Source organism: Aquila chrysaetos, chromosome 4, assembly GCF_900496995.4.
Source record: "Aquila chrysaetos chrysaetos chromosome 4, bAquChr1.4, whole genome shotgun sequence".
NCBI classification, from domain to species: Eukaryota; Metazoa; Chordata; class Aves; order Accipitriformes; family Accipitridae; genus Aquila; species Aquila chrysaetos.
In genome coordinates this window covers 67,180,261-67,195,074 of record NC_044007.1, presented here as the reverse complement: position 1 = coordinate 67,195,074, position 14,814 = coordinate 67,180,261, and the positions used below count along the sequence as shown (strand labels likewise).

General features: G+C 36.8%; 1 protein-coding gene across 6 annotated transcripts in view; it reads right to left on the bottom strand.

Annotated features, from left to right (window-relative positions):
* INVS (inversin) overlaps window positions 1-14,814 on the bottom strand; it is a 98,462-nt gene that overhangs the window by 42,242 nt on the left and 41,406 nt on the right. For 5 of the 6 annotated variants that reach the window (XM_030011593.1, XM_030011594.1, XM_041122896.1 and 2 more), the window contains 3 exons: window positions 14,415-14,588; window positions 8,894-9,061; window positions 2,572-2,752 (listed from right to left, as the gene is read on the bottom strand). In XM_030011593.1, the coding sequence (XP_029867453.1) occupies window positions 2,572-2,752; window positions 8,894-9,061; window positions 14,415-14,588 (523 nt within the window). Of the gene's footprint in view, window positions 1-2,571; window positions 2,753-5,510; window positions 5,627-8,893; window positions 9,062-14,414; window positions 14,589-14,814 lie in introns of those variants that run through there. The other variant, XM_030011597.2, reaches the window with a different exon arrangement.

Here is a 14,814-nt window from a genome sequence, read left to right as displayed (position 1 = left end):
CTTTCTAATAGCAGTAGGCTTTTTTTAATGAAAACACCGACAATTACAGAATGAAGCTGTGTAACAGTTGTGGTCTGTAGCTTTTAAAAACCTACGAGATGGAGGACGAGGCAAGCTTTCTTTTGTGGAATGGCAATTTCAGACTTTATATGTATAGAAATATCACAAAAGAGAGAAAATGGTCAACTTGGGTCAAAAAGGATGAACAGCTACATGGGGATTATTTTTTTTCTAGGGGCTTTAGGGTGTACAGGAAGGCTCCTCTTTCCTTTCAGCCATTAAGACAAGCCCGGACCCAGAACAAATCACAACATTCTGTCCCTCCCTACCAGAAGAACACTAAAAAGAACATATACAAAGTTGCTGTGCTCTTCCCATCTCAAGACTATAAGAAGTGAACTGAGGTGCACTGGAAGAAGTTGGTTCTGAGTGCAATCCTAGCAGGAAAAACATAGGAGTACTGAGCCTGGAGAACAAGTTGCCTGAACTTTCGGGACACACAACTAGAAAAAGGGAAACTGAACTCTCTAATCAGGACAGGAGGTCTACCTAAATTACCTATGAGAAAAAAGGCTTGAGGGAGTTGAAAAAAAAAAATTTGTATTGGGTGCAACAGTAAATAAATTGGTGCAAAGATGGATCTTGCTTGGACATTAATGTAAATAATAAAACTCAATTCTTGAGGTCAAGAACTGTCATTTCTGTAGTACTTTTATTTAGACGAGATGTAACTTGGCAGAGACTTTTATCTACACAAAAGAAAAGGTAACAGGAGCAACAAGGCCCTAAGAGTCACATGCAACCTGTCACCTTTAACAGAGTATTTGTGGCTGTATCCATGCACTACCTAAAACCTCCTACTGTTAGCTCATTTAGTAACATTTTAGACTCTTTGAGATCTATATACAGCATCCAGTAACTAACTTAAAAACAGAACCCTAAAAATTAATCATGATTTACCAATCAGAAGTTCCCCATGGGCATATGCCACCTAGAGACCTCATCAAGTTCACAAAGGACTCTGGAGGTCTTGGCACATCTTCCCCCTTTATTCCACATTGATTAGACAATCCATTTTTCCAACAGACAAAACTTCTCTCTCAAATGCAATCAATTCCAAAACACGATAAATTTAGCTTCTTGGACAGAACCAAGTGATAATGACTATTTCTTTGTGAGACCGATCCTATGACACTTAAAGTTTTTCACAATTTCTCTGTAAAAATTCAATATCCCTACTTGAATGCAAATGCAAATCTGAGAACACTTTTTTTTTTTCCTTAAATAAACATAATCAAACTACATGTATATTGTCACTGGAGGTGCAGTAAATCGCTCCAGTGAGCAATCTGATTCTTTTATTGGCATTCTTTGTCTGCAGCGTCCCAAAGGGTCATAGGAATGAAGCCTGTTAAAAGGGGAGAGAGAGCGTTTGAAGATTCTTTCTTTTTATCTGGCACATGGTGTTCATTTTTCCCTCTTGCACATTGGAGAATTGAAAATCGGAGGTCAATTTTCTAAATCATATTACTTTTGTGCCTGTCATTTTAGTTGTGTTTCCCTCTATTTAGACTATTTATATTTAATCAGGTTTTTACCTTTTTTTGCAAAGATCCAGTTTTGTAACCTGTAAAACTAAACTGTGCAGAATTCACATATGCACGGTTACAATTTACAGGGCATCTGAGTCTCAGGGTAGCAATCTGAACAGAAAAAAACTTTATCTGAATAAAACTTCTTGTCAGATCTGATTAGACTGTCATAATGTGTCTGATGAAGAGCTTGTACTAAGAGTAGAAGTGTCAGCTCTGCCATTTTCTTGTTGTTCACTTGTGCTGGTATTATCAGATTACCTGCAGCTTCTTTGCAGGAATCTTTTTAAGTCACTTGTCTATTTTGTGAGAAGTAGTTTAGTAAAAACTAGATAATATAATCCATAAATCCACTTAACTGGGCACAAGTAAACTGCAATATATCACAATAATCTGAAAGTGAACAAATGAGTGATGATGCCACTGTCAACCCCGTGCATTGTGGAGCACTCACTTCCCTCAGGCACCCTGCAAAACCTACATGACCGTCTTGCATATGGACCAAGTGAGGGTGCTAGCATCAATCCATATATTAAATATTAGTGAAGTTTTCTTATTTTTTCAGGTAAAAAATAAACAGAAGTTCTGATATTTTCTTCACGCACCCCAATGGATTTTCTTGCATACACACTGGGGTGTGCACACCGCACGTTGGACTCCACTGCTCTAGAATACCAGGGGATTTTTTAACCTATGAACAAAGCTACATATGCAAGAACATCTCAGTATGGTCTAATTGTTCTCAAATCATAAGCATATACAGCCTGCTGAAGTAATGCATTTTACAATGCTTTGGAGAATCTGAAGCTAAAAAAAACCAGTCTTCACACAACTTCTAATTCTGGTCTAGCACAAACTATTATTGTGCTAAGAGATTAGTTAGCATAATGCCAGGCTGGAATTAAATAAAAAAACAGAGACAAAGATCAAACACCACAGTCAATTAATTATTAAATGACTTCAGCATTGTCCAGTTTACCAAGTAAGGCTGCCCAGTGAAGGGGAGTTCGAAACAAGTTGTCATAAGATGTCACATTGCAGCCTTCGTAGGAGGTCAGGACATCAACAACTGCTACATTCCCATCAGCAACAGCAAAATGAAGGGGAGTTCGTCCTTCATAGTCTTGCCAGTTAAGCAGAGATTCTGTAGGTGCAGCTTCCTATTAAAAAAAAAAAATTAAGTTGAAGAGAAAATCTATATACTCTGTACAGATATTATTTTTTTTCCTGAGTCTTATAAAAAGGAGATAAACTGTCCTTGTTCAGTAGAATATAGCTCTCCAACCAAATACTTTTGTTACAGTATAGGCTATTTTCAAGTATTTCTTATGGAACTTTTTATTATACTTACTTAATTATTGTACAAGACCTGATTTTTGGTACATACCCTGTATTTTTACCACTCTGTTGTGCAAGTGGCTCCTTACAGATCTTTAAAAGACTAACTCAGGCTCTTGTGAAAGTAACTAGATCTTCTTACTTGATTTTCTAAGTTGAACACAACATAGATATCTCAATATTTTTCTCTTAGGACACTCCCCTTTTTGCACAAGTTAATCTTATGGCTTTCATTATAATACTTTTCTAGCATTTTAAAACCACATGACTACCAGAATATTTCTAAAGGAGATGTCAAGGTCTCTAGCTGAGAGGACAGAAGTAAGTTAAAGAGTATTTCTAATGAATGCATCTACTTGTAATGGGCTTAATTTTGAATTAAAAAAACCCAAAATCTTTTAAAGTATCGTGATCAGCCATTTGATCATATTAACATAGGCATTAATAGATACAACTTGACTTTTCATGACATTTTCTTAAGAAAAAAGCTAAACTACTTTCACTTAAGGCCCCCAGCTATATAGTTTCATTTTATGATAATTTCCTCTCTCATCAACTTTTTTCTAGACAGATTTCTCTTCATGATTTTCTTTCTCAGGCAAAAGAACAGAACAGATACAAACGAACATCATCTTAGCGTTGCAGAGATCTCCAAATGGCAAATATCATAAAGGCCCATGAAATACAAACTTTAAACTTCACTTTCCTGAAAAAAAGAGTATCTAAAGAAAATAGTAAACAATAAAACAATAGAAACTCAGGATGCAGGACACCAAACATCTAGAGCAGAAGCAGAATGTCAAAACAAGAGCTTAAATAAACTATAGGGAGTAAGTCTGCTGTTCTCTCTCCAACAATTCAGAACAGTTCACTGAAGTCATGGGAACCCTGTGCAAAAGAAAAAAAGGAACGTAGTCCTGAGATTTCTAACTTCCAACACTAGAATGGATTTTAACCCACAATAACTGAGAAAAACAATCCTCCTGAAAATATAGAGCCAAACTGTATCTTACAATATACTTATGAAAGAGGAGGGAGAGATTGTGATCAGCGCAGCTTGTTAACAGTTAAAGCAAATTCTTGACCCCTTTCTCCCTAAACTAATTGAATTTTTTTCTGTTGACTTCACTAGGTACACAAATAGGCCATAAAATCACTTGTATTTGCATTATTTGAAATGCAATAACTATTACATAGATATCTAACATTGAGAATGATAAATCAAGAAGCAGAAAGTCAGGAAATTCCAGAGTTACGGTTTTATCCAAATATTAATTGACCAAGGTTGTATATTCTATATGTTCTATTTAATAGATAAAAAAATAAATACATTTAGAGTTATATTTAACCACATTGCCTAAGTGCAATCTGGCTAAATTAATACTACAGTAAGTAACCTCAACTCTGCAATGCCCTGATTCTTTGTTTCTTACTGTTTTACTTTCCAATAGTGTCAACTTAAACCTCCTAATATTTGATTAATGTAAGTTTTCTAAAGTTAAACATTTATGTACTTTGCATACTGTATGTAAATGCTAATTAAGTTGCTTGTCTCACATATAAAAAAAACTGCATCAGTTTTAGATATCAGTAGTGTTAGCCATGTTTTGCTACAGAAAAAAATTAACATACTTGAAACATACTGTAGTTCATTACTGTATCTAGCCACTAGTACAATAACGGATAATCTATTAAAAACATAACAAATTGATAAATATGAATCTCTTAACTAAAAATACAAAGTTAACATTGTTACACGCACAAACCACAATAATCAAAGCATGAATAACGCTTCTTTTAATAACTATTCAAAAGCATTTATCTGAGCCATTAAAGTGAAAAAGTGAAGTTTTATGTTCTTCCCTAGCTTTAATAATTTTCAAGAGAAAGCTAACTGATACTATGCTTACTTTCTGTCTATTCAAAGAGCTCAGCAGGGGGAGTATAGAGCCCACTGCAAAAATTCAGAAGTGATCTTTATGAGAATCGCTTTTAAGAATGACTAAAAATGAATGATGATATGCACAGAGGTTATTACTGAAATTCTAACTCCACCAGGGGAAAACCTGTTTGAACAAAATGGACAAACAGGGAGACAAATGTTTCTTCACTTTACCTATAATTTATTGATGTAATCTGGAGAGCTAATTTTCAAGCCTTCTAAAAGCACAACAACATACTATATAAATAACTCCTAAAAATCCTGGCTCAAAGTCACCCATGTTCTCCGGAATATATCCCCATAATCAAAAGTATTACTTTTGCAAAATGGTAAAGAATCTTTTAATGACAAAGCTACTATTTATATTCTTGTCTGAAAGTACTTGTGTGTTTTGAAATTTTTGGCCACAAACTAAAATTTTCTAGGCCTCTTTCTGAGTACATTCAAGAGTATAATTTCTTTGGATTTTAAGTGGTTTTGGTGTAAAATTAGCTATAATTAAACTGTCATACTATATTAATATTTTAAGCACAATACATAGAAGAAACAGAAGCTACACATTTTTCTGCAGCAATTAGAACAATGGAATTGTAGGCAATAATGGAAAGTGTTGTATAAATAAGTGTCATGTCTCTTACCATGAAGGATAAATAAAGAGAAGAGATACAAAATAGACAGAGAGTACTAAGCAGTTGCTTCCATCATATTAATGGAACCTTATTCTGTTCTTTTCTCCTTAAATCTTCCCAACGTTTTTCATGTAACCAAGCACTGCTGAATCTGGAAAGGTGGAAAAGGAAGTTGACCATGAGAGCATCTCCAGATTAGAGTTTCTCTCTATTTTTCACACGTTTACTTTCTATGTCATGAGTTCCATTTTTGCTGTATGTCATGGATTTCAATATTAGATATAACCAATTTGTGCATAACTGTGACCCCTGCAAAGCCAACCTACTTTTTCAGCATTCAGTTGAGCTCTTTTTGTTATTGTTTATTTTGACAATCCCAATGAGCCAAGTACTATACAAACATCAAGCAGAAAGATGACCCTTAATTTTATGAATTTATAAACAGGAGACAACAAATGGACACATCCAGATGGCAAAGCACAGAAAAATAAGACAGTATTTTTCAGTAGCATAGACTGTGGTCTCAATAAAACCAGCAGCTTAACTTTTGTCAAGTTTTTGTAAAGCAGCACTGGAGAATTCTGAGTAGGACACTGGAGAAAAATAATTTTCTGGGGAATTCTTCCAGAGCATTAAAGATAACATGAGAGAAACAACAGCAGTGTTGTTTTTCATAACTTAATCAGCAGGCAACAAAGGCTGCCAATGCAGATTGACCAGCAGTAGATATCATTATCTAACTGCTATCTGAGCAACGGCACATATCTTACAGCTTATAGCACTCTATCATGAAAGCAAAGATAAATGGTTTGTGTTGGATGTGATTAAAAAAAATGGAGAGGCAACAGTGACACAGAGTCGTAGGCCTTCTGCACTGCTATCACTACAAGGCAATCTTCTTGTAAACTTAGAAATGCAATTATGTAAGTTAAGACACAAGATGACTGAAATTTTAACTGTATGGGTATGTACGTTAGAAATACCATGCAGAAAGTATGTGAAAAACTATAAAGTTGACAGGGATGTGAAGACCTAGAGAGGAATGCGAATAAAACATGATGCTTGGGCAATAGAGCTGTAACTGGGTAATATGGCAAAAAGTAGCTAAGAAAGGAGGGGAAGACTGTGAGCTCTGCTAGGTAGATATCTATCAAGGCAAGTAAGAAAAACACTTCAGTTTGGAAAGAAGACAAGATCTTACTAAAAGATTAAACTCAGAGACACCACCACCAACAACAAAAAAATGGTATTTATACTCAACAACAGATTCAATCAACAGATTGATTACCTAGTAACCTAGTAACAATATTTCTGTATCATCAACTTTTACAGCACCTTCCACAAATCCTTTTTTATTTGAACTTGTTATTATCTTACTCCATCAATAAGGATATATAGGTATAACTATTTGGAATATAAACAATTTAGTTGATGCATGAAAAAGCCTAGATGGAATCAAGAATACATTGTTTTAACTGTCAAGAGTGGCAAAAAAAAAAAAAAAAAGAACCAAAAAAACCTGGACATGATCATAATTCCGTATTACCTAAAGAGAATCTTTGAGAACACGTTCAGTAGGGAGACAGGTATTTTTGACCTTTTGTAGTGCATCTGGCTGGGATGGAAGTTAATTTTCCTCGCAGCAGCAGGTATGGTGCTGGGCTTTGTATTTGTGATTAGAACTGTTGATAACACACCCATGTTTTACTATTACTGAATAGTGCTTGCATAGCATCAAGGATTTCTCTTCTTCATGCCCTGCCCTGTCCTGCTCCCCTGCTCCCCCCAGTGACTGGGCTGGGGGTGGGCAAGAGACTGGGAGGGGACACAGCTGGGACAGCTGACCTGAATTGACCCAAGCAATATTCCATACCATATAACATCAAGTTCAGGGAAAGGAGGAGGCAGGGGAGATGCTCATGGCTACACCGTATGTCTTCCGAAGCAACAAGTAAGGGTGCTGAAGCTCTTTTTCCGTTTTCCTGGGAGTGGCTAACATCTGCCTGCTGATGGGAAGTAGTAAATAAATTCCATTTTTTTGCACACAGCTTTTGCTTTCCATACTAAACTATCATTATCTTCATCCACGAGTCCTCTTGCCTTCCTTCTATTTTCTCCCAGTCTTGCAAGAGGGGAGTGAGAGAGTGGCTGTGCAGGTGTTAGGCTGTTGGCTGGGGCCAACCCACCACAACTTTTTTTAACATTTACCTCGACTATCTAATGTTTGAAAAAGTCTGTATTTGAATACAGCAATCCTCGCCTACTTTTCAGCAAATTTCTTTTTCCAGTGTGGCAGAAAAGTAGATGGTATATACAAACTGAAACTTTGTGACGAGATTATGTTTGTGACAAATTATTTCAAAACTGAGTCCAAATTACAAGTATCGTGAATAAATAGAAGTAATACAGAAATAAAATCACATTAATTTAACACTGGAAACTTCTCAAAACCTATTTTTTATAGCAAAAAAGAAAGTACCAGTAACTACAAGATTATCAATGTGATTTGGAGAAAAGCAAAGAAAATTTTTATATACCACACAAGTTCTCAACTTGCAAGCTAATCAGGCAAACAGACATACAAGTCATTGTAGTTAGCTTACAATCAATATGTGTCTGTTTCTGAAAGACAAAGATATATACTGTTGCAATATAAGAGAAAAATTCAATTCAGACTTCTGTATCTTTCCATGTTAGTGAAGTTCAGAGATTTCCACCAAATAAAAAACAAGGTAAAAATCAAGCTGAGCACATGATTTCATTGTATGCATTATAATTGTCAGTGTAGAAAGTGAAACTGAAATACTGCAGAAGGAGAAAATATGCCGTTAAGGAAAAATTATTAAATCTGTACACAAAAATATTTGGAAAGTCTCTCAATAAACTGATTGTGGGCTGACTGATAATTGATCAAATATTTCTCAGAATTCTGACTTGAAAGACCAAATTAATTAGACTTTTCAGTACAGTTAACTAGAAATGAACTTTCAAATAATGAAGAAAAGACACACAACAAAGAAATCAGTGTGCAAGATGCAACTGAGATGAGTAATATGACTGGCCATTTTAACTAGGAGAACTTGCAACCCCTTCCTCCCTCTCTTATCCCCCAAATGAACAGTTACACGCATCAAACTAATTGAGAGAATATATGTAGTCCATGAGTTAGAGCAAAGACATTTACCCACAGAACTCAGAAGAAAGCCCTTTCAAGAGAGCAAAAATATTTAAGATTATTTCTTACAAAATTCTGGATATTAGGAAAAGCAAATTATTTCATTCTCAAGGAGTTGGTGGACCAAAAGGAAAAATTTCCAAGAGAATAAAAAATATTTCTATCAGAGTAAAGTAATAAATACAGAAAGTGTTATATGTATAATAGACTTTCTTACCAGAATACATTTCACTGTGTGAATTGCACTAGGATCCTTGTTGTTAGCTGCCCAGTGAAGTGGGATTTTTCCTTCAATATCAGGGATTCCAATATTTGAATCATGTTTTATGAGAAGTTTCACATGCTCTGGGTTATTGTAGTAGGCACTCCAATGCAATGCAGTTTGCTGGAACACAATATTCACAAGTTTTACAAACACGTTGAAAAATGAATAAAGATGAAAATTAAAGTTGGTTAGAATCTGAAATACGATTTAACTATATTTTCACAGAATGAAAGATATCACCTAGTCCAACTCCTCTGCCCAAAGCAGGGTCAACTAGAACAGCTTGATCAAGACAATGTCCAGTCATATTTTTAGTTATCTCCACAGATGGAGACTCCACAACCTCTCTGGACAACCTGTTCCAGTGTTTGATCTCCCTCACAGTAAAAAAATGTTTTCTCAGGTTTAAACAGGATTTATTATATTTCAGCTTGTGCCCATTGCCTCTTGTCTGTTCACTGGAGACCGTTCAGAAGAGTCTGGCTCCATTTTCTTCACTGCTTCCCATCAGGTGTTTATACACATTGGTAAAATCACCCCTGAACTGTGTCTTCTTCAGCCTAAACATGCACAGGTCTCAGCCTCTCCTTGATGTCAGATGCTGCACTCTGTTAATCATCTTTGTGGCTCTCCACTGGGCTCGCTCCAGTATGTCTATGCCCTTACTGTACTGAAGAATCCAGAAGCAGACACAGCACTCCATTTGAGGTGCCACCGGTGCTGAGCAGAGAGGAGGGACCACAGGTAAAACCCGCTTTAAACAATGGGTAAATGAGCAATCTTTTGTTACACTTCAGTAAAGAGGACTGACAGAAAATAGAGCACATGTACCTAGCATGGGTGACAAGCCAAAATCAGTGGAAAACAGGCTTTAAACAAAACGGAACAAGAGGCCCATCAGCTTGAGTAAGAGTAGATACTTGCACATCTTTGCTACTGAAGCCTGAATGAGGTCTAAGCTACACCATCTTACATGAGACCCAAGCTGAGAAGCCCTTATTCTTGGAACAGGAATATAAGTATTTCTGGTAGGAGATTAATTTCTTCGTATGAGGATTTCTTGGACTATGGGAGGAGAATAGCCAACAGGGCAATGCCATTGGGTGCAGCAATTTCAGACCTGGAGAAAATATGTGAGCTTGGTATTAAACAATCATGTCCAAGTTGGAATGATCATCTGTAGCAGGCCTCAGCACCAGAGCTGCACTACAGAACAACTGCAGCAATTAGTTTGGTCCCTCTTATATTTGGAAATCTCTTGAAATAATACAAATTGATGGAGAACCATATAACAAGATGACTCTCCACTAGAGGAAGATGGCACTGAATACTGACACTGGACTTGGATCCCTCTTGAGCAAAGGTTTTGACTTCCTGCACTGTCCTTGATCACTCAGAATTCCAAGGGTGAATATTACTGAATCTAATGCCCACCGACCCATGGCAGTCCAATAAAAGATCAAAAGGCAATCCATGCTCCTACCGCCAATTCCTGACTGCCAGTGGCTTTTTACAAGCATTATCGATGTTCATAATTACACAAGCAAACCGATGTGTATGGGTTTTTTAAACAGCAAAATGTTGGTATATTAACAAGTATTTTATTTATCAGACACATCTCTCCTAACTGCCAAGTAGCAGAGGGTTGTAAGATACAGAATGAATTCTATTTCCCATCTCTCTTCCCCCCTCACCCCTGCAAAATATTACACGGCACTTTGATTTGAAAACTGAGAGAAGTAACTGCTGCGGAACATTTGTGTATAAGCCTACGATACCCTGGATTAACATCCTTGAACAGTGAGATAGAATGTATGAGTTCACTATCATATCCTTAATGTCTCTGCAAAGGAAGAAGGCAAAAAGGAGCCTAATTTTTGTGTTTGTAGCTTTAAGCTGTTAGTTTAGTACCATGGTAACACAATATGATAGCACAATGTTTTTGTCTACTTGGTAGTTCACTGAAGAAGAGCTCATTCTAAGACATAACTAGAGGGGCTGTAAGGAAAGGTCTGATGACTGACACCACATACAGCTACATACAGCCTAGCACCATAAAGCATGTTCAAACTATCACAGCCTGTCAGGATTTGAATTGAAAAAACTTCTAGCAGTAGAAATTTGTAATAAGTTAACAAATGTTATTTCTTAAGTGGAGCTGACCAGTATCCCTAGAAACTGACAGTTACAATGAAAGCAAAAACTTTTGATTACCAGGAGGCCAATGCAGCCTTGGTTTACTGGCTTCTCTCACCTACAACCTGCTTTTCAGTCAGCTGCCTACATGGAAGTAGATGTAAAAGACAGTTGTTCTCTCCCATGTTCAGGAATTATATTTGACAATCTTGATGCACACAGTTGCAGTGAGGGAAATGGATAAGCTATGTGCCCAACAGGGTCAAATGTGTTGGACTCTGTCCCTGAGACTGCCTTTCATCAACCTGAATTCCATCTTTGCTACTGTGACTACTCATGACACGAACTGGAATAAAAGTGCTCTACATTTTGTGGGAAATCTGGCAATGCTTTAATACTGCCTTGGAAATCTGCTAAACAACAGGCAAGGTTCCTAAAAGGTTTTGGCTGGTTTCCATATACCTTTGTTAATTAATTAACATGGTCAGGAAGTCAGCATGACCTCTCCAGAATGACTGCTGTAATTATAGCCAAGGTTTCCATGATACATGTTAGAATATCCTGGAAGGCAACAGCTGATTGCTAGGGCACAGGCTGGTTCAACTCCACTGGGGTGTCCCATGAGGGGACAGAAGATTCGTTTGTTGAAAACTGGCCTTATAGCTGTCTTATCCTGCCTCCTAGATGATAAAAACAGGTAAGGATTTCAGAGTTCAAGCAATTGCATCACTAGAAAAGTCCAGTCCCCTTCTCTTACTATGTCTTCTTGTGGTAGAATGAAAACCCACTACATGACATATGGAATAATTATTTCCACTAAGACTAGCCTTGCCAAGCTAGTACATTGGGTATCAGCTGATCCAAATACACTTGATGAGGGCACTCACATTTGAATCAGTGGTAGATTAGTGCCTGGTGGGGAGAATTTTTGCACCAGTTCCAAGATCACTTACAAATTGTAAGAAAGAGACCCTTCTGCTCAATGCTTAAAAAGCCTCCATCATCAGTAGCAGTTCCAGTTATATTGAATAACATGCCTACCTTGCCAATGGTAGTTACGTCACTGTTTTTTGGTCTTCCTTTTGCCATCTACAATCACAGTGTCTCACTTTTTGTTACTATATCCTTGCAGAAAAAATTTAGCTTAGGGAACATTCGTATCTCTGGGTTCTTTGAAAAAAGTCTCTTTCAGATTTCAGGATAGACAAACTGCTCAAACACATGAAATTTAATCCAGATATCCCCAGTTTAACGGGTCCACCATAATTACTAGAAATCTGTCTACTAAAGGCAATGTGATCGTCTCCCAAACAGAACATGCATCAAGCATGCCAACAAGAGGAACAAGTCTGTTTTGTTCAAAACGTATGTGGAAACACAAGAAATCCTTTACCTAGAATGTCTGTCAGGACTGTGTAAAAGTCCTGTGCCTCCTCATACCCTAATATTAATGCTAATGGAGGCAACCATTTCACATCAGTTTTAAATGAAGCATTGCTAAACACTCAGACTTAAGAACCACACTAATCTGAGCACCTCAAAAAAATACAGTTACCATATGCTAAATAACTATTCCTTTGAAAATGCGTTAGTGTGCTATTATTGTGGACTGACAGTACCTCTCTGTATGAAGAGTAATAGTAAACCAGTTGTTTTAAGAACTGTATCACTTTCCTTCTAAGATCCATCATCTCTTCTGGCTGGTCATTTTAACAATAGTCCTTTTTAACAAACGTCAGTAGATTATCTCCTGAGGCTCTCAGAAGTCAGTGTGCTTCTGAAGCAGGCTGATAATTTTACTGATGCATGACTTGACTTTCCAAAGGGACACGAGACAACTCATGACAATATATGCACTATACGATATACCTGGAAAATCATCTGGAGATTTCCTGGCCTTTCAAGCAACTGTTGTCACTACAGATGCAGAAAATTAGTCTGAAGGACTATTCTAAGAAGGTAGTAATGCTTAAGCTCTGAAGATGTTAAGATTACATTTTCTCCTGAGGAAGTCTGCAGTTTCACAAAACAAATGTCAAAGTGACTAACTGGTGCTCTGCTTCAAATGAAAGTCTCATGCCAGAACATCAATCAACTTCATCATCACATCCCTCTCACTAAATGATAAACTCATGGAAGCAATAGTGCATGTGCATTGGTAGCAGACCTTCTGTTGCCATTTGGTCCATTTTATGATAATGATAATAACAACAACAATTTGATACTTTTTATTGTCTCTGTTAGAAAACCTTCTTGACAAATGGCATCCCATTCTATCCCAGGCCAAAAAGTCATGTATGACTACGAGACTCTAAAAATTGTCCATTTTTACTTACAAAGATACAGAAAAAAGGACAGTCGACCAGATAGATTCAGTATATGGATATTTTTACCTTTGGACCATCCTTGTGGATGGAAGTGAAGGAGTGGAAGTGAAAGAGTAAAGTTGAGCCAGGAAAAAAGCGGGGAGGGATGGTGGTTTGAAGGTGTTCTAATTTTTGTCTCTGTGTCTCGTTATACAAAACTATTTTAATTGGCAACAAATGAAACTCATTTTCTTTAAGTCGAGCCTGTTTTGCCAGTGACAGTAACTGGTGATCAATCTTCCTGTCTTTATCTCAACCCATGAGCTTTTTCAACCTATTTTCTCCACCTGTCCCGTTGAGGAGGGGGAGTGAGAGAGCAGCTGGGTGGGCATTTGGCTACTTGCCAAAGCTAACCCACCACCCATTTCTAAAAGGTAGCACCTATGGACAGCTATGTCAATATCATCACCATTTTAGTGGCCCCAGTGCAGAGCAAAATTGATCACCCAGTGTTAGGAAGGATGTCTGCCAACAGCAAACCTGTATTCAGCTCAGCACCAAAGGAATAATTTCCTTTTTTTTTTTTTTTTTATACTCACCTTTGGTATTGACAAATACTTTGAAGGTCTTTTGCACAAAGTTTTCTAGTGACTCTTATCATTAAATTATTCTAAATGTACGGTTTTTCCAAGGAAGAAAAGCAAGATAAGCACATGCTATCCAGATTCTAACAAGGATCACAATGTTACAGAAAGACATAGACCTTAAAACCAATGGGTTTTGAATTCTCTATTATTCTATGTACTCTCAAAAAGAATGTCAATAAACTCAGTGCAATGAACTTTTACATCATTATCATCAGGAAAATATTAATATTTCTAAAGGTGATCATTATAATACCAGTGTTAGCCACTATTCTGAAGACTCAGAAAAAGTTTGTTATGACTGAAATAATTTTTCACACACAACTGATGTGATACCAATTTCCAAAGCTGCTACAAGTGTTGTCTTAAAATAAGCAGTATTTTTACCTTGTTTCTGTCCTGGGTATCCACTTCTCCAGGTGCCATATGTTTTAGCAACAAAGCTAAACATTTTGGGCTTTTGTGACGTGTAGTTAAATGTAAAGGTGTCATATCCTCTAAGTCCTTCTGCATCCAGTTCCCTCTACGAGCCAGTAAAAGTTTCATGAAGCGGTAATTTCCCTGGGTAAAGAAAAATATCAGAAATTTACTCATTTATCAAACCAAATGATGATACCATTTAGATATATTTACTTTAAGCTTTGGAAACATCTAATGAAGATTTTTTGTTAAAAAACATTAACTCTTGATTTTTAAGTCTGCTTTGCTACTTGGTATTAGATACATATCTTCCATTAGTGGAGTGTGTAAGACAGGGTTCAGTAATACTGAAATTCTGCGATATTGT